The sequence below is a fragment of the Miscanthus floridulus genome, chromosome 19 (genome assembly GCF_019320115.1).
Source record: "Miscanthus floridulus cultivar M001 chromosome 19, ASM1932011v1, whole genome shotgun sequence".
NCBI classification, from domain to species: Eukaryota; Viridiplantae; Streptophyta; class Magnoliopsida; order Poales; family Poaceae; genus Miscanthus; species Miscanthus floridulus.
The window spans coordinates 4,805,641-4,826,488 of NC_089598.1; the positions used below are offsets into that span (position 1 = coordinate 4,805,641).

At 48.4% G+C, this 20,848-nt stretch overlaps 1 protein-coding gene and 1 long non-coding RNA gene across 2 annotated transcripts; one reads left to right on the top strand and one right to left on the bottom strand.

Moving 5' to 3' along the window:
* Positions 1 to 5,668: 5,668 nt before the first annotated feature.
* On the top strand, positions 5,669 to 9,457 carry LOC136527508 (PHD finger protein EHD3-like). The gene is made up of 6 exons (XM_066520265.1): positions 5,669 to 5,919; positions 6,135 to 6,329; positions 6,448 to 6,762; positions 7,752 to 7,841; positions 7,974 to 8,018; positions 8,111 to 9,457. The coding sequence occupies exons 1-6, from the start codon at positions 5,851 to 5,853 to the stop codon at positions 8,714 to 8,716; spliced, it is 1,320 nt and encodes a 439-aa protein (XP_066376362.1). The 5' UTR covers positions 5,669 to 5,850; the 3' UTR covers positions 8,717 to 9,457.
* Positions 9,458 to 18,992: 9,535 nt separating this feature from the next.
* On the bottom strand, positions 18,993 to 19,434 carry LOC136529378 (uncharacterized). The gene is made up of 3 exons (XR_010777274.1): positions 19,312 to 19,434; positions 19,130 to 19,241; positions 18,993 to 19,058 (listed from the first exon to the last, which is right to left on the bottom strand). It is a non-coding gene; the product is annotated as an uncharacterized lncRNA (long non-coding RNA).
* Positions 19,435 to 20,848: the final 1,414 nt, after the last annotated feature.

Sequence of the window (20,848 nt, forward strand, 5' to 3'; positions counted from 1 at the left end):
GGTACCAGCCAACGACCAACAACCTTTTATAAATTTTGGAGCTGCATTCAGAATTAACAAACTATTAAGAAACATAGCAATTTGTTACATGAAAATTTGTTAATTAAATTACTAGTACCCAACAAATAAAATATAAATTGGACGGACTCTCCACCATGATCTGTCGACACGTACGTAGCCAGAATCTCGATAAAGGTTAAAAAGGGAGGCAGCGTGGATATTAAACCACACCAAGCATTTGAACCCATTTTGGCACAACCGACGACATTGTTATGGGCCTGTCTCCACACTATCCTGTACTAACATTTTTCTGCAATGCATGCAATCATCGCTCCGTCACTTGATGCATGCATCATGCACACCATAGACCACATGGAGCCTGGTCCTTTTACCATACCTCAGCAGTGGAACATGTAACTCTTTTTGAGTTTTAATTAGGGGAAGACTAGTGCCCGGATGTCCGGGCTCAGCAGCACGTCCGGATGCAGTTCGCACTAGGTAAACGTGACTCGATACGTGTGTTTGGGAGGCCAACGGAAGCGGTATCCCTGCCACCAACTGGAGTCCAACAGAAGCCTATTCCTGCCTACGTAACAGAAGGGGAGAGCGTGTGTGCTCGCATCCACGCCTCCATCCCCCGGCGCGCCCCTCCACCGGCCCTCGCCGCGCCCCCTCCATAGTCTTAGAAAGATGCAAGGCAGCAGAAGGTGAGGAGGAGACACTGAGGCGAGGTAGCAGAAGATGAGGAGGAAGATGCAACACCCGATCTACTTTTAAAACATCCAGATGCAACACTTGCAACATACGTCTAAATACAGATGAAACACTTGAAACATACATCTAATACACTTACAAAAAAACACATGAAAACTATGGTAAAACATATGAAACATCCGGATAAAATAGTCGCAACATAGGTACGAAACATATGCAACATTCAAATAAACACACTTGCAACACACGTCTGCAAAAAACAGATGAAACATTGAAAATAGAAGCTTGCAACATACGTGTATAACCATTGTAACATATGCAACATTCCGATCTACTTTTGCAATATCCATTTAAAACATTGCAACATACCCATGATACATCTGAAACACTTGAAACATAGCCTTGCAACATGCGTTTTTCAACCTTCTTCTTGCGTACGATGCAACGCAAAGCGGGGCAATGGCTCGTTCTGGCCAGCTGGCGGCCGAGGATGGTGGTGTGGCCTAGCAGCGGCCAGCTGCGCCTGGCCTAGGCTCGGCTAGCGACGGCCCCCTCTCCTGGTCGCCTGGCGGGGGATGGGGTGCTTAGGAGTGGAGCACGTTGCGGGATAGAGGCTCCGCGGGGAATGCTGCCGGTGGCGTCGCAAAGTGGGCGTGGCGTTGTGCAGAATGGGACGCACGAGAGAGGCAGAGTGGGATAAATGTCGGGAGTTATTTTTGAGAGAGAGAGAGAGAGAGCGTCCGGACGGACGAACGGGGGATGGACACCCACGGTGGAGCATATTAGCATTTTTATTATGAACTGAATGAAGGATTATTATTTGTGTTGTGTCCAAGAAAATGAGTGATTACTATGGAAGTGCTCCTGCCACTACTACAAAAACGAATTTGCGCAGCGTCATCAAAATAGCCTCCGTGGCGGGCACAATTTTTGCCCGCTGTGATTAATGCCCATGATTTACCGAGGCGGGCCTTTTTTATTTACCGAGGCGGACGTTTTTGTCCGCCACGGTAAATAGATTTACCATGGCGGGCGTCTTAAGATGTCCGCCACGGAAAATACCCTATTTTCCGCGGCGGACGTCTTAAGGTGCCCGCCACGGTAAATCGATTTACCGTGGCGGGCATTTTATAAGGCCCGCCGCAGTAAATACTGCCCGATCCAGAGCCCAGATACGATCCAATTCTGAGGTCGCGTATATATACAAGAGCGTAGGGTTTCACTGTGAGTCCTCAGCGCCGCACCACACTTCTCTCCCTCGCCCCTGCCCTACCCCTCCTCTCTCGCGCCGCACAAATCTCTCTCCCCTGCCCTACACTCCTCCCGGCGGATCTCCTCCCTCCGCTCCTCTCTCCCCGGCGATGCGCCCCCTCCCCTCCTCTCCCTGGCGGCGCTCGGCTCGGCAAGGCGCGCGCGGCGGCGCTCGGTGAGGCGAGCCGAGGCAGGGCGGCGGCGAGGCGCGCGCGGCGGTGCTCGGCGAGGTGAGGCGAGGCAGGGCGGCGGCGAGGCGCGCTCGGCGAGGCCCGCGCGGCGGCATCTACGGTGGATCCAGGGCGCCCAGTATGTCTCTCCCTCTCTCTCCCACCCTCTCTCTCCTCTCAGTCCTCCCTCATCTCTCTCTCTCTCTCATAGGCGAGGTGCTGCGCGGCGCAGGGACGGGCACACGGCGGCGGATCCAGGCGGCCGCGTCGACTCCCTGCGACGTGGATCCACACGACAGCGGATCCAGGGTGGATGCATGGATCCAGGCCGGCCGCGTCGACTCCCTACTCCGGCGGTGGATCCAGCGAAGTGCGGTGGCTCCAGTATTGGGCTGGGACGGGCTCATCGATGGGCTCGCCGGCAGGATCCTGTTTTTTTTTTGTTTTTTTTAAACGATTAACCGCGGCGGTCATCCTAACGTGCCCGCCGCGGTAAACCGATTAACCGCAGCGGGCAAAGCGGCCCACCGCGGGAAGGCCACGATTTACCGTGACCTTTCGGCGCTGGCGGACTCGTTTGCCCGCTGCGGGAAAGCTAATCCGCCCGCCGCCAAAAACGTTTCTGTAGTAGTGTGCGTTTCTAGTTAGTTAGATCATACATAAGAGCACCGTACTAGAGAAATTAATCTCAGCAAGATGTTACAAGACCATGCATGCTACAAGGCTCGGCTGTGGGCAGAGGATGACCTCCTCGACGCCTCTTATGCAGAAACATCGCCGACCACCTCCCCAACCCCCTACCTCGACGCGGTTTGTCGGGTGCTGCCGCTGCCGAGGACATCGTCGCGGCTTGAGAGAGCCCAGCCGCAGTCCATCTTCGTCGGAGGCACTCGTGGTGATGCAACCATTCAAGCGGGCGCCACAAGCGCCCCAACCATCGTAGGCTACGCCCGCGGCTCATTCACGGGCTTCGTGTCCACTGCTGGGACGCAAACGCCGGGGCCAGCCGAGTTGCACGTGATTACACGTGGCGCATGCCAGCCCATCTGCGGCTCGGGCCACATTCCAATGCCCGCAATCGTATCTCCGGTCTTGTCGCGGGTGGCGTTAAGCGGTAGCGATAGGGCACGTCCTGCACGTCCGGTGGACCGTCGATCCTCTACCCGCCTTCCGGCCGCCCTAGACGGAAAGTGCCTCAACTGCCTCTCTTCCTCGCACCGGATGGTGGCCTGCTGGCTGTCGCAGCGCTGCCTATGCTGTAGCGGGCCGGGTTCCGACACCTTTGCGTGCGACTGCAAGTGGCCACGGGTGGTGGCTACTAGTAGAATCAGTGCTTCTGACAAAGGCGGCCTGCCACGACAACTTGCCTAGGGCTGTCGCGATCACACCTCGGGACCTCAGCCACCTGCCCACGATGGGTCGCCGGTCTCGGGCAGAGCTATGCCTATGCCGGTTGTCGTTGCACATGTCGCCGGAGGGCAACGACGCCCATGTAGGAGACGGCCTTAGGCGGCTGAGGGACAGCACCTTGGTAGCGCCGACCGGCTCTTCCGGCGATGCTGCAGTTGCTCCGGTCCATCGACGCTCCTTCCCTTTTTTTGCGAGTTGGCTAAAGAACACGCCTTCCCGAGCTTGACCCATTGACATTGGCATCTTGGCCTCATGACACGCTCGCTGGAAGCGACGCTACGGAGGACCCGATGCTAGTGGAGTTCTCAGCCTCAATTGCCGCCAGCCAGATCGTGGTGTGTGCCCTCCACTGGGGCGTGCGGCTATTGCTCCGGTGGCCGCCCAGCTGGAGGATGAGGCCCCGGCGGTGGTCACCTGCGTCTGCCCCTGTGGCTTTCTCGGAAGGCAGCAGACACCGTCCGAGCATGCCGATTTGGTGCTGCGGACACCACCCTCGTGCCCCACTAAGTGGGCAGCGTACTGGCCCCTGGTGTCGCATGAGCAGGGGCAGATACGGGTCAAGCCAATGCAGCTAATTTGGCTCCACACCCACTAAATAAAATCGGAGTGAAGATACCCGTGGAAAACAAACAAACAGAGGCACGGATCAAATCAAACGAGTGCCACGAATTCTGTAAATCGTTACAATGCAAAGGATTCAGTCAGTCGGTAGCATGTCCACTACTATGCATTTATATACTTTATATATCTAGAAAGACCTGCAAACCAATTGACAATAGAGCAACATCGGTGCTCAAATGTTCAATGCAGAAAGAACTAGGACTGTGGCTAGGCCCACCATTTGCACTCGACGACAGTACAATCAACTTGTTTGAACAAAGTACCATGGCATGCCAAGTCAAGAAAATATTACAGCCAATGTTCTTAGCTAAGAGATCATATAAAGAAAGTAATTGAAATTTGATAGCGATTTACCAAAACACCAGGCAAACCAAAGCTGGTCACAGCCCAACATCATAAACCAAACTAGGATAGTTCTACAAGGCATCGAGCAAGAGCAAGCATCGAGCCGAGCGGCGACATTAATTTATTTATTTCTTCTCTGACGAAGCTCAAGAGAAGCAAACTCGAATTGGCATGCATGCAGCAGCGATCGACGGCGTCCGAAGCCGTCAGAAGACCTCACCCAGGAATGCTGCAGCCGGCGCCGGCGTGCAGCGGCGCTCGCAGAAGTTTGTGAGCATGTCCGCACAGCAGTAGGTGCGGACGTGGCCGGGGCCACCACCCTGCGGCTTCTGGATGCCATCGGCGGCGGCGGCGGTGAGCGTGTAGCTGACGCACTTCTTGCACTCCGGGTGGCACCCGTGCACCGAAATGTCATTGCACTGGCACTCCGGCGGGTGCTTCCTGTTGCAAAAACCGCAGTCGTCGCAGCACGGCCATGAGCTCGCACTGGCGTCCTCGGTCCATGCTGTGCCCACGCAAGCATCCATCCCAACAAGTGAAGTGATGTATTATCGTATCCAGATGAAACTAAAACTAAACGGCAAAAGAATCGATTCTCGTCATCACCTTCGCCGAGTGGAGAACCCCCGCTCTGCAAGGCGAGCTGCATGACGGACGGCTTCACCTCCTTGTCGGAGTCTAAGAGGTACGAGATGTTCTGCGAATGCAGGATGTCAACAACGTCCATCGGAGGCGTTCAACGATAGGTCCAAGTCCACGAGCGCACATGGTGGCGCTTCCAAGTCAGAGCTGGAGGTGGAGTGGGCCTCTCAGCCCAGCTCGCGAGCCTGCAGCTCGGGTCAGCCAAATTTGAGTGCGCCTGTCCGGACGCTAGCCCCCGGATGCCCGCGCCGCTGCCTCCTGTCCCGTGCCTGCCCACCCATGTCACGCCGCCTACGCCTGTTTCCCGCGCAGTGAGACAACAGAAGGTGAGGATGCAGCTGCAATACCCGAAATAGTTTTAAAACATTTAGATACAATAATAGTAAAGTATGTCTAAAAACAAATAAAATATTTGAAACATATGTATAAAATCCTTAAAAAAACATTAAAAACACTTGAAACTGTTATAAATATACGCAACGTCTCTTCTCTGCGACTAAAATATTTATAAGAGCATCGCTCGCCCTCGCTTCCCTTCGTGCGAAACACAGACCGAGCCTGGTCTTCCGCCCCTTGCTCGCGCGCGTGCTCGCCGCCCGCTCCACGGACGGACCCGACCTGGTCCCCGCTCCCCGATGCGCGCCTCGCCGCCGCCGTCTCCGCGCTCAGAGACACCGCGGACGCCGTGCTCGGCTCCATGTCCCTCGCGGGGGCTGCGCCCACGGGCATCGGCGTCTCTCCAGCCTCGCGGTGCCTTCAGTTACTCGTAGATTTCGTTCATATGCCGCCAGATTTCGGTTCCGTCTTGCGAGATTCCCTTTCTATGTCGCAGCGTTTGCTCTCGAGCCTAGGGTTTCCTGTAATGCTGGCACTCGTCTTCTTGGGCGTGCATACGTCTTCTTGGGTGCCGAATTATCGGTCAGTCATTGCTTTTGCTTCTCGAGATTTGTCATTTATTCCCCTGCTTTCTCCCCTGTGCAGAATAAGATGAGCGCGGTGGTGCACGCCACCAGTTCCCAGCAAGGTGGGCGCCAAAACCTGGACAGGTGCTGGAGAAGCTGGAGGGACACGCTGGAGGGCGTCCTGCAATCCACTGCTCGGAACCAGGGCTCCGGAGGGATTCAGAGCTGCATCCGAGATGCGCTCAGATATAATGGTTGCCAGCCCACAGAACATGTTAGTAATCCATCCAGTCCTTCAGATTCAACATAACCTGTGCATGCCGACCTCGCGTAATGGTACCTTTTCACTTCACCCTAACAAAAGCTTCTATTTTGTTTTCTGGGTCTACCAGGGGAACTTAGCTGACGGCCAAGGAGCAGGAAGAGAGGACCCTGTTGGAGCTGTACATTCTGAAGAGAATAGTGGTGCCTTGGTTCAGTTAGAAGATGGAACAGCTGCATCTTTGGAAGCCAACAAGGCGATGTGCCATAAAGCTATCTTTGACATTCTAATCTCCGAGAAGTTTGCCATGCTGTGTGATCTGCTAGCTGCAACATTCCATGTCAATAAGCCTGATGACCTGATTGGTTTGCAAATAATTGATGCCAAGATGAGAAATGGGGATTATGCACAGAACCCTGCGCTGCTTGACCATGATATCAAACAGGTACGAAGTACCTATTTGTTTGTTTGCCTCATTCCTTTTTTTTTCCTGTGCTGTTTTCTCTGATATAGAAAAAGATGTAGCTGTGGTTCTACTTGAGAGCCTATGGTAGGTTATTTCAATGCTCAAAATTTGAAACCTGTCCCTTTTGCTTGTCTGTTTGACTACATAGATTCAAAAGGTCATATAGTTAGGAATGATTCTTCCTGTGTTCGCTGCCTGTTTCAGTCCCTTTTTCCAGCGCATGGGTTGGCCCTTGCAAATTCTTCTAATAACCATCCAAATTCCAAACATCAGAATCATTTTCCAATGCCACTGTAGCTGGAATAGGTATGCTCAACCAAAAGGGCGTATATGTGACCTCATAGCCATATTTCTCTACAGCTGGCTTGAGGCCAATCAGAGATCTATTGCCTCCTTTTCCAATAAAGGACATCTAATAGCTGTTTCTCGTGGGAAGGGATCCGCTGTCTTGGTCTTCATGGATCTGTGCTCTGTTCCTCGCCGCCCGTGTCATCCGCTGCCCTTGACCTCACCTTGCCAACTCCCTTGGACTTCTCTCTTGAAGTGAATCACAAGGTGATGGTAGTCATGAATGCACATAAATCGGACATGGGTTGCGTCACGCTGCCATACACAACTACTCAATAAGTATGTTTCAATCCATGTATTGTGAGGAAGCATTTATTTACCTTGTTCACTGCTGTTCTTAAATGAAAGAAGGCAAAATCAGGAAAGTTATCTTAATATTTTTGGGGCCAAGGAATAAGCAATTAGATTTGGTTTTTGTGTTAGTACCTCCTATATATCTCAATGGCCAAAGAGGTCCTCTGATATTTGTTTTTCCATTTTTCTCTCATCTGTAAATTCTTTTGTTTGCTGTTATTCATGTACCAAACACCCCCAGAAGTTACCATAAACATGCAGTTGAAAACATACCATCAATGCTGTTTGTTTCTTCTAATATGTATGTATATTTGTTTATTATCTAGATATGGAAGAAGATTGAACATGTTGGCCAACAAATGGCTGGTCTGGCAAGCAGTTTCTCACTGATTTCACAAGCTTCTCATCAAAAGCAGGTAACATGAGTTTTCTGTTGGTGCTTCGTTGGCATAATTTATGGTGATAGCCATAGATTTTGATTCAGGGCGTTGTATTGTTGAAATCATTCCATTTATGTTGGTCATTGCTTATAGAAATATTCTTTGTAGGCTTCTGGCGTTTCAGAAATTGATGTGGCTGAACACAGGATAGAGGTGAGTGGTGTGCTATGAACATGTCTGCTGACCATTGTTTTGTTGTTAGGATTTGTTAAACCCCATTCATTAATAACTGCACTCTTTATTAGGAAACAAATTTGGGTGGTGGCGCCCACAAAGCCCTAAGGGAGTTGACTCCCCCTTGCGATTCTGGCCATTCTACGATACCCAAACAAACTGGGACATCTGGATCGGATGGAATTTGCAAGGATTGTGGCGGAAAGGCAGACAGCCAAGGAAGAATTATCTGTGATAGATGTGAAGCTGCATACCATGTTTCATGTCTCAAGCTTGCCATTGATGAAGAGGCCCCAGCAAAATGGTACTGTCCCAGCTGTGTTGGATTAGACGGACCTTCAAAGAATAACAACAATGGCAGATCACATGAAGGCTGCGATGTATGCGAGTGGCTCGTGGTGGAGAAGCCAGAAGAACCCGCTGAAGATGTTATCCAACCTGAATTGGCCATCAAAACGCAGGAGAGCTCAGTGTCAAGCATGAATGAAGACAGTGAACCGGACCTCTCAACAACTGCTCTAGCAAACTTGTGCAAGCATTGTGGCACATGTGAAGATGAGAACAGGAAGGTCTTGGTATGCGGCCATCCTTACTGTGCTTACAAGTTCTATCATGTCCTGTGCATGAAAGAAAGCCAGATTGCAAGTGAGAAGCAGAAGAATCTAGCATGCTGGTAGTCCTGGTACTGCCCGTCTTGCCTGTGCAGACGCTGCTTCAGAAACAAGGATGATGAAGAAATAGTATTGTGTGATGGCTGTGATGATGCTTATCACATTTACTGCACGACTCCGCCTCTCGAATGTATCCCGAGAGGTAACTGGTACTGCATGTTGTGTAATGCGCGGAGGTCAGCACGTGGGCTGGAGAGGTATGAGAAGTCGATCCTGCAGAAGGCCAAGCGTGTTCCTGATGCCAAAAGGCCAAAGGTGCATGCAGCTGCTGCTCCAGAAAAATAAGTAGCAGCGGTGTGGATGAGGTTTAACAGGCTTACTAGGGTAAAAGAAAGGAAATGATTCTTTGGTCCCTCTGAAGGCGGTATACATTACTCTTGACAGCTTGAATAATCGGAGGATGGGTTGTGTACACATGGGGAAATGTCCTGTTGGCTGGGGATGACGAGATGGTGGCATCCGTGTGGATGCGCACTTTGGTCCCTGCGGATGAACTGCTGATGTTGATTTCCTGTCCTGTTATTTTCTTCCTGGAATTCTTGTGACTATTTCGAGTAAGTTGTTGCGCTGTTATGTTGTGTCTGCCCTTTACCTGATGGTAAGTGGTAACACTGACACCCACCCATGTTGACATCGCTTATCGATGATATGTACATGTCTGTTACTTGTTTTGTTTTTGTTAAACAATGTGTGCTGCTCTTACATACTTTTGCATAGCCTGTCATCGATGTCTGTGAAAGTTTGTTACTGCTATTATATATATATATATATATATATATATATATATATATATATATATATATATATATATATATATATATATATATATATATATATATATATATATATATATATATCTGATTGAACCCTTTAGGCAGAGAACTTGTGTGATAGCTGAACAATTATACATCTTCATTTTTTTTTTGAAGTGTCATATTCATGTCGTGGATTTGTTTCAATCGTGATGGCTTTGGTAGTATGGTGACCCAGATGGCCTGAGAACCCTGGTGTCAATGCATCGTACCCTGCTTGTGCCTAAATTAGTTAGACGAGGAGATGGCGGGAGTTGTGTCCTTCGTAGTCATACTACCGTTGATGGTACCGAGACTTTGCATTGCATGGTTGCCTGAATTCGGAGAATTTGGGTGTGTGCGCACGCATGTGGGAAGGCCAACCTATATAACAATCCGAGGGGAGGCGTGCGACCAGCGCGGGACGTCGGTAGCGATCCGAGCTGATTTTGTTTTCAATTCCGATTTTCATTCAAACTTGCTGCCATGGAAAACGCAGCTGTGCGGAGGGAATTTGGCGGCGCTGCGTCGGACACGGAGGGAGGAAAAGCCGGCGTGTGTGTACGGCGGCGTAGCGTACTTGCGGATCTGTGTCGGACACGGAGGGAGGGAAGGCGAACTCGGAGCGGCGTGCGGCGTGTGGGTGCGGTGCAGCCAGGCCAGATCCGGTCGGCGCTCGGTCGGAGACGGCGTAGCTGAGGCGGAGAAGGTCGGCTAGGAAGGGAAGAAGGCCGCCGGTGGCGGCGTCGTTCCTTGCGGTGGTGCGGCGACCGGTCAGCACCTGCTCGAGAGCTAGCTTCGGCCATGGCTCAGAACGCTCTCCGTATCCGTTGTTGCAGCTGAACTCGACCTTGCGCTCCCCGCGCGGTGGGCAGGCCCGATTGCTCGACGAGCCCGCTATGTCTGAGCTGCGCCTCCGCTGCGTTTGGCGGGGTTGTGGGTAGGCGCGGACGCAGAGGTGTCGCTGCTGGGAAGACGGATACATACAGATGCGTCTGCGGCTGCCGGTCGCGGATAAGGAGCCGTCGAAAGTCGCGAGCGGCCACGGCCGCCGCCGGTGATCACGGAGGAGCAGCCGGGGGTCGCACGCGGCTGCGGCTGCCGCTGCCGGGACATGCGCGGAGGCGCCTGGGAGGGCAGGCAAGGGCGGCGCGGAGGTACGGCAATGGCCTGTGGCCGCGACGACGGTGCTTCCACGCCATGTGCGAGAACGGGAGGTGCGAGGCCGATACGCGTGCGCGGTTCTGTGTGCGTTGGTGATAAGGTAGAGAGAGAAAAAAAGAGAGAGGGTATTTGGAAGGTACCGGAAGCTTTATTTAATTTAAAGACGATGGTGATCTTTTTTATGGAGCGCTGGAGTACAACCGGGGTCAGCAAGAGGTCACTCAAGAACCGGTGGTGATGATCTTGACACACTCTTATCCATTTCAAAACAAACATAGTGCTTTTAAAAAACGTGGTGCTTCTTCAGAATTTTCAATCACTGTAGTCTAAATACTGTAGGTAAAAAAAAGGATGTGGGGACTAAATACAAAGAGAATATGGTTCATAACTAAATAAAAAGAATGTTTGAATCAATTTGGAAAAGTTTAGGGTACCCAAATAAAAATGTTTATTAGCTTTTTATTATTTTCTAAAAATGATCAAATCAACTTAAAAGTGTAAAATGCATAATAATAAATTTTGTTAGGTTATACAAACTAATTTTGTTAGGTTTATACAAACTAGATCTACAGGTGATAGAGATCATGAAACAGACTTTATATGTTTTTGTAATAAGCCGCAAGCCACGTGTGTATGAGAATCGTTGACAGGTGTGCGATCTACAACTAAAATATTCATAAGAGAATCGTTGAAGGGTTTGTGAGCCTGCGATGCCGCGCTCTACGTGATTGTGTTAATTTCATAATTTTTTCTTTTTGGATTAAATGTCACTTTAACGTTGGTATTTAATTTTACAGTATTATTATCTTATCGTGCGATCCGTGTGCTTTTAGTAGTATAAAATGTTAACTATCCCATAGCAACGCACGGACACGAACCTAGTCCAGATAAAACACTTGTATCATATGTGTGAAAACATATGCAACATCCAGATAAGCACACTTGCAACATATGTAAAAAAAACAGATGAAACATTGAAAACAGGAGCATGCAACATATGTGTACAACCATTACAACATATGCAACATCCTGATCTGCTTTTGCAATATCCGTATGAAACATTTGCAACAAACCTATGAAACATCCAAAGCACTTGAAACATGCATGCGTTTCCAACATGGGGGAGGCCCGGGCCGGCCAATTCCAGCCATTGGGGTCGGAGCCGGTGGCGAGGCCACGGCAGCGCACGAGCACCACTAGCACCTAGCTCCAGCGGCGTGCATGAGCACCACCACCAGCCAGCGCCACCAGCACCCGGTTTGGCTCGCCCGGCGGGCGGTGCGCGCGACGGGCGGAGCGAGCACCACCAGCACCAGCGACAGGAGGGAGCACGGGAGGCTCGTGCGATGGAGGGGGGGGGGACGGGCGGCGCGCACAACGTGAGGTGAGGTGTGCGTGGCAACAACGAGGCGGAGTAGCAGCTACGATGAGCGGACGACATGGTGGAGGCAGTCGCTGTGCAGACAGCGGTGGAAGTGGCCGATACGTTCGGGAGTGGGGAAACAATCTGGACTACGTGCAGGAATTTGGGAGGCTGCCTAAGCCGGTCCGTAGGCCCATTAAGCAAGCGTCCGTGTTGCTGGACGCCCGGGTGTAAAGCATTTAACTTGTATGCAAGCTATACGTCCTGTTCACCCGCATCGACCCTCTAAAAACATCACAAATTAAATTGAGTTGTATTTGGGAGACTTTTGGGTGGGAAGGGGTTCCAGTTCTTTGTGGGATTTCATGGAGAAATGGCTCCGTAGGATGGGGATTCAGTGTGGCTTTGTGATTCTTTTGGTTGCAGGTCTTTTGTGGAGGACTAGGAAGTAGGAACAAGATGGCCATCGTGAGAAAATTTGCTAAACCTCCTACTGAGGTGATCTTTGCTGGTTGATCCTTGGTGCAGAAGTGGTCGGTGATGCCCAATGAGAAGAAAAAACAAGATCCAACCTAGGAGGAACTAGGCCACTTTTCATTAATTAAGAAGAGAAAATAGGCACCAAATTCAAGCCAAGAGGAGACTTGAACCTGGGTGGTTAGGTGCACAACCACACCTCCCACCCAATCAGTAGCTAGGCTCACTTCCCATGCCCAAGGAGAAGGAACCAAAGAACAGTCTCTAAGATGGTGGACAAGATCGAGACTTGGACATTGAATTTCAAGCCTGATAGTATAACGATGTATGATTTAGTTGAACTGTGATTTCTAGTTTCCACTATGCTAGAAAAAGCACATTAGTGACGCGTCTGGACAGTCATCTGTTGGCTTCCTAGTGACAACATCATGTACACCATCTAAGGCCTGCATATATATAGGAAAACAAAAGAAAAAAGATACTCCGGGTCAATTGATTTGTTTCCCCCACTCCAGATTGATTGTTTAAGTCTCACATTACAAAATCAAGTAGTTCTGAGTATATTATTGAGGATTGAGTCACATACCACAGGTCGAGGCTTTACAGCTTCGAAGCTACGGAAAACAGGAGTAGCAAAATCGGGTGGATTAAGGACAATATATGCTCCACGATTGTTATGCCGTTCCTCTGTAGCCTATACCAGGTCCAGAAACAAAGAGTTAACACCATATTATTATTACCATAATATGCAAAGGATACAAAAAAGGCAGAACTTATATATTAGTCAAAAAGTTTTAGAAGGTGAATAAATCTCTTACAGAACTTGCAACAATAAGCCAAGAAGGGATTCAATATCGAAGATGGAAGCAAAAATTATCACCTGAACTGTGGGTAGTCTGGTGCACTGAAGAGAGTAATTAGTTTCCCACATTCTACTTCATGATCAATTGTATATCCATTATCCATTCCTAAGAGATCATGTCGCTTGTCTCTTGCGTCTGGACCTTCATGTGGCCTGTTGATTAACTTTGTTGAATGAAAAGATGAAGTAAGCATGTGAACTTAAAACAAATACAGTTCTACCATGATGCTAACTTTCAAATATTATGGAACTAAAATACTGCTGATCCTACCATTGTAATTCTACCAGCAGTGACAGGTTCACATGTTTGAGGTGTAATCAACATGTTTGAGGTTCAAATGTTGGGCCTGATTTCTCAAGAGAGGCATCCTCGCAGGCAAAGTTGTACCATCCCCAGAATGATTGATAACACCTGAAAAACTGAATATGTTAACAGAGGGTCACTCATGCTCAAAAGTCTAGTTTTTCCTTCAGAAGTACAATTTTGATGATGCAGCTACTCAAATTAAACAGAAACATATGAGAAGCAAAATTTGGAATCCCCCTAGAATAGGATGCCAGCACCTGATTTCATTTAGAAAAATGATTATTATCACTTTTAAACAGATGAGGTACAATCATTGCACCAGTCATGTTTGCTTATTTCTCAAACAATCTTAAGAAAGCATATGCTAGAAGCGATTTGTTTCTAAGCATTCTTCAAAGGCAAAATGTTCAAACCCCACCACACTAAGTTGCACATACTAGTGTCGAGTGTCTTCTAACTCCATTCACAAGAACTTGTACAACATTTACTAGTCATATGCAAGGTAGAATTCTACAATAATGAACAATTGCCTTTTACTGCAGTGGAGATACAGCAGAATCTAACCTGAGCAGCCACCACTGAGAGTCCTACCCATTCACATATCTCAAAATTTGATCTCACAAAGTCCTTCAAATCCTCGAACTTGCTTGATGGGCCAGCGGGGAAATCCTGAAGGTTTTGAGAATTACCAAATACTCCGTCAGGACATAAAATAGCTTAGTATTCTAACAGTTATCTAATTTCAAGGACATATAGTACCAGCTGAAGCACCAGGGAACCATGTGACTGATCCTACTCCTGATCCTACCATTGCAACTCTACCAGTAGTGATAGGTTCACATGTTTGAGGTGTAATCAACTATGCAAAGAAAAGCTTAGTATACTAACAGTTATCTAATTTTAATTTTGAGGTGCTAATGTTTGAGGAGTAATTACCTACCACAATTCAGTACTGTAAACAGCAGGCAGATATTTAGAAAGTAGCTGCATTACCTCAACTTTCCTAAATCAGATACCACTCCACACAACCATAGATATCAACTCCCTAACTCCAGAGGTTGGGGTTCCCTGATTTAGCTCAACCCACTCCGGCAGCTCATACGAAGGTGGATCAGCTCCGTACTTAAGCATCCACAAGTAATTTTCTAAAGCAAAGCATTAAATGACTATCATACCCTGCTTCTTCCTCTTGCAGTACGGCACCCCATTCAGAATATGCCAACGTTCTTTCAAGCCCCCAAACCTCCTTTCAATGACATTTCGCAACTTCGCATGAATGTAGTTGAATTTTTCCTCCCGCTGCAACCGATGAAACTCTACGCCCCTAAAATCGTTCATATGGTACCTTGTGTTTCTGTAGGGAGTCATGTAACCTGGCATATCTATGTAACCCGCGTCCGCTAGGTAGTACCGGCCTCCAAGATATGACAACAGATCACCAATTAGTCCTGTCAACACTGACTGAAACGTTGTGATTTTTCATATCAGAATGTAACTAGTTTTCAAATACTTCCTTTAGTCTATAAATTTTGCCTATATGCACAGAAGAACATTCCTTTTCATAATAGTAGTGCATTCTTGTACAACATAGAAAGGCTAGAATTAGAAACAAGCACAATCCTGTAAAATTCTAAAGCTTATCAGCAGATGACATGTAATGCAGAATATTTAGCTGAATCAACATATGAGATTTCATCAATGCTACATCATCCAAGCAAAACCAACAGATCACCAAAGTGCATATGTATATCATATATCAAGCAATCTTTTGCTAGGCATACACAAAGTAAAAATTTTTGCTAGGCATCACGAACCTGCTGGGGGATGTGGGAACCAACCGTCGTCCTGACAGTCTTTCAACACCGCCATGTCATGACATGCCCCTGCCTTCCCGGCCCCCACGTATGTGAAATGGCCATCCATATCCACGATGGTGCAAACATTAATTGTTGTTTCGCCTTTCCTATTGAAGAAATCAGCCTTTGCTTCACGGTTAACCTCAACCTCTATGTGCGTGCCATCTATAGCACCTATGCATCCATCAAACCATGGTGCATATGCAGCAAGTTTCTGGCTTACGCGTGCGTAGTTCCTATCTGCGGGCACTAGGACAGTACTTGCCCACCTATACATGACCTCTGCAACTGCTGTTATCTTTCTGCTAACTGTATCTAAAGACCTTTCAAACCTATCTTTGCACTCTCTACTTGCAGATTGGTGGGCACAGGTCTAGATGTACATGTCTAAAGCTTCTACCGAGGTACACTTATCTGTTGAGGGCAGGCCGAAAGGAAGCAGGGTGTCATGCAAATGCATGAAGGCATCACGCGTCATGCGCAAATTGTCTATACATTTGGTTTGGTCGGTAAGGGTAAGCTGCATCCATTGGGCTCCAGATAGTTTAGGAATGGGACAAGGAGGATTTACCTCAGACATTTGTTGCGACATAATACCTTTCAACCTCCGCAGCATGACTGTTGCCTTCTCCAAGATCACAGTGCTCGATCCATCACTGGAAGTGTCGATGTACGATGACTCATCAGTGCTGCTCATTATGCTACCTGCAAATGGGCACAAATCAGTAAGATGCTGATGCATATATTGGGAACAAAACATTTGCTAATAAGTGAACATGTCAAGTTACCTAAACTAGGTAGTTGGCACTACCACCTAGACAAATGTATGTAAGGAATGAACAACAAAAACTTGATCCATGCATAGACACATATATTTTTATTCAAAACACAAGACAATGACATGCACGTAGTTCTCCACAAAGGTCTTTGTTAAAACAAACAAAATGAACATAACGAAACAACAAACAGAATCAACTCAACATGCACATGGTGGAAAATAGAAATAGTAGAAAAAACCGCAGTACGAACAATAGTGCTGATCACTGGGACTTTGTGGAGCACACGAAGTCCCACGTCACATTGATCTAGTTCAGCCGGCCCTCTTTAGTTTTCATATTAAGAAAAGCCCAATGATGGAGCCTGTTGTTGCAAAGATTAAGGGCTTGCGCGAATACTACATCAGTCTCGCTGTAACCATCTTGCAACAGAATTTGATGGACTTGGGCCAACTCCTCAGCATCTGTGCCTTGACGGGCTTTCTGGGACCTAGCCTCCCAGATGATGTGGCTCAGGTCTTCAAGGCAGTCGTCAATGGATGGAGTCTTGCTACTCTTCTTACTGCGAGAACTGTTAACAGAATATTCCCTATGGACTCTCTTCGAGGGCTGACCACCACTATGTGGTAGGACCGGCTCGTCCGACAAGCCCAGAGGAGTGCGAGGGCTTCCACTACTGGGTGTCTTGTCAGGTTGATGCCCCCCCCCCCGCCGATACCAACTCGCCCCTATCACGTGGGGTGCGTCCCAAAATCATGATCAGTTGCTCACAGCATTGGGGGCGTCTGAACTTGTCACGAGCGGGTTGGCTACTTTCCTGCACGTGTTCCAGTGATGGCAAAGTTAGTACTGAGTTAGTGAGGACCTAATTGCTAAAAAATAGTCTAGGAAATGCGTGTAGTTAGTACCCCGGGGCTGGCGCCGTACCACTCGAGGTCAGCTGTAACCTCTCCAGTAAGCGGGTCACGGCCTAGCCTAGTATGGGTCTGGCCATAGCGCCAATTGAAATACAAACATTTCAGCTCGTTGTACTTGTTCTGGCACTTTTTCTTGGTGTACCCGAGCCTCGTGACTTCATTGAAGCCACGAACGACATTGGTCCACCCTAGTGAGGTTGGCGAAGTGGTGTTCTAGTGACAGAGGTCTTTCTGCTTGATGATTAGGTCAAGAAGGGGAGAGCAGGTTCTATCATCCCAGCTAGCACGTTCCTGGCTCATCTGATGCAAGGATAGTCATTCGAAGGGATTATGTACATGGATGCATATCTTATGTTATACGAAGGGTAGTTCCCAGTACGCAAAGATGAGAATGGGGGACGGAAAAGAGAACTTGCCTTTTCGAACCGTTTGCGGTGTTTTGAGCGGAGGTTGTAATGCCTGCCAGCAGGTGCAGAGCAAGAGGAAGTCGACGACGCTGCCAGTTTGGGTAGCATTGGTCACCAGCGAATCAAACATCCCTGAAATCTCTGTAGTGTAAACATAGAGCATACTTGTAAGATGTTCATTTAAGCAGTGTTGACGCAGCTTCTAAAGTTATAGTAGTCTACAGAATGGGCGCAGTTGAAGGATACAAGCTAAATGGGTTATACTAACAAAACTATAATGCTTGCATATGGCAGAGAAACCAATAGCCCCTGCTATTAGTGCAAGAAGGGAGAAAAAGAATAACTGCGATAACATATAACGTCTCATATTGCATACTGTGAACACGCATTTGCAGGCATACAAACATGTGAGATTGTCAGGATTGCATGCATGTATTCATGTGAAACCCCTAGTTCCAACAAATCGACAGGTAATGGACAAACCCCTAGTACCAACAAATCAACAGCTCTTAGTGGCTGAAAACTCTCCATTCCAGGTACACAACAAACACACTGGTACTCAAGTAAAAACAACCTGGAATCTGAAGTAATAGATGAAGCATTTGAAGCTAAAACATAACACTGGAACTTGTAACCTATGATCTAGTGTAAGCAAAAGCACTGTATGTAATTTCTAGAGCACATTGTTTGACAGCATACATAAATGATATATTGCATCTTCTGTTCTCCTTTCTACTATCCAATTACCTTGCATACATTGGTTTGTTGATATATGCTGTTACCTGAGGTTTGGAATTGCACTATGATAGTTCACACTTCCACAACCAACAAACTCTTATCTTTCAATGGAAATAATCTTAGCCTTAAATTGAATTAATTGAGCAGTCGGTTCTTGATATTTCCAACACCTCTGCATTAAAAATAAGTTACAAGAAGGGTACACCAATAGATAATTCGCTTTACTGTTAAAGGATTCACATTCACAGGGGCAAAGCTACAGCTTGTCATCGGAGTCCGTCGACCCCGACGGATTTGACAATTTCAATGAAAAATTAGTGCATATAGTACTAAAAGTTCCTAATGAGTAATATGACCCCACCTATTTATAGACATGACCCCATAATCATGTAATCCAGATTCGCCACTGGACATTCAAGGCATTTGAGACAAAGGATTTCACTTCGTAGATGTTTATGTTTTTTACTTCTCATTTATGTATGCTGTCAAACAATGTGCTCTAGTGCTTACAAATGCTCTAGTGTTAACAAAACCACTGTATGTAATTCCTGGACTATGATCAAAAAGCAAATAGCGAATTTGGAAATGATGGGCTACACCTGGAAAGAGGACGGCGGCTCGGAAACACCTGGAAGGAGCAGACATCGACCGGGTCCTGGCGGTGATGATGGGTGCAGCGCGGGGGTAAACCTAAAAGACAAGGCAGTGGGGCTCATATCCGGCCGGGTGAGACTGTGGCGACGTACAATCCGGGGGCTTACCGTGCTGGAGAGAGTCGCCGTTGATGGAGGCGGGGTCGTGGAGGGAGGCGGAGAGCACTGTTAACGAGGCCCGGTGAGAGTGCGGGGAAACCCTAGCCGCGCGGGGGTCAACCTACAAGACGACGAGCTGGGGCTCAAAGGCGGCCAGGTGAGAGGACGACGGCGTGGGATTCGGGGGTTACTTTGCTGGACGAAGGCGCCGTCGATGGAGGCAGGATCGGGGAAGGAGGCGGACGTCACTGTCACCGTAGGCCCAGCGAGGAGGACGGCGTAGAGAGGCGGGCGCGGACGGATCCGGTGGCCACCAATGGGGCCCGGCGACGCGACGTAGACGACCGCCGGGACTCGCGCGGAGAGACGGCGACGAGCGGTGCTTGTGCGGGAAACCCTAGCCACCGACGTGAAGGGGAGAATATGAGGGAGGCGCCGCACGCTGGGGATTCGGAGGACGAGCGGGTGGCTTATAACCAGCCGTTCGGCTGGGGCTGGGCTGCCGAACGGCTGGGCTGATAAGCCCAGTACCAGCCAGCCTAGCTAGCCCTGCTGAACTGGTGGTAGTACGTGAGCATAAATCCCCCCTGGGAGATCTGTGCTTAAGAGGGTGTGACCTTTTCTTCTCTGGCTCGAGTGCACTAGCGCTATGGAAATGTTTTGGACAGCTAGCAACTTTAAAAACTGCTCAGTGCGATGCTCTAGTCTACTGGCCAGAGAAATTGTTCCAGGGCCTAGTATCCTTGAGGACGTTAGGGATTTTATGGTGCAACAAACTGACAGGACTCACGGAAGATGAAGCTTCTCATGAGCAATCTGCTCTCGTACAACGGAGTGGAACCCTCCTGCCACGTCTGGAGTCCCTAGTGATACGTGGCTGCGAATCTTTGGTACAGGTCCCAAACCTATCGACGTCTCTCAAGACGTTATTTATTGGGGAGTGCAAGAGTCTCAAATCCATTGCATTCGGTGAGCAGCAGGACACGACGGGGCTGGAAACGTCGTCATCATTGATCGCTGCAGGGTCGTCCTCGTCCAGCAATGAGGCCATGTTTAGTTTGCACCAAAATCAAAACTTTAGCACTATGCAAAAAGAAAATTCCTCGTCACATCAAACTTGTGGTAGAGTACTAAATGTTGACGAAATTAAAAACTAATTGCACAATTTGGTTGTACTTTACGAGACGAACGTTTTGAGCCTAATTAGTCAACGATTGAACAATTATTACCAAATGCAAACGAAATGCTACAGCAATCTACCGTATTTTCGGCGGCGCCAACTAACCGAGGCCTGAGCATGAATCCGCGGTGTCTACAGCTGTAGTACTGAAGCCGGTGTCATCATCATCAGCCAGCTGTAGACCTTGACGATTTCGCATTGTGGCAGTCTTGTATCCCTGTCAGGAGAGGTCCCGTCGCTGGAACAACTCAATGTTTGGTCTAAAGCAGCTTCCACCGAGCCTACAGCAACGTCTGGATAACCTCGAGGAGAAATATCTAGACCCCCATCTTCTTCAAGGTAATCTCTAGCCCTCGTTTAGTTGCGGACGAAGTCGGCGCCGGCAGACACACTGTGGCTACAGTGTTTACTGTAGCATTTTGTTTTTATTTGGTAATAATTGTCCAAACGTTGACTACTTAGGCTCAAAACGTTCGTCTCGCAAAGTACAACCAAACTGTGCAATTAGTTTTTGATTTCGTCAACATTTAGTACTCCATGCATGTACC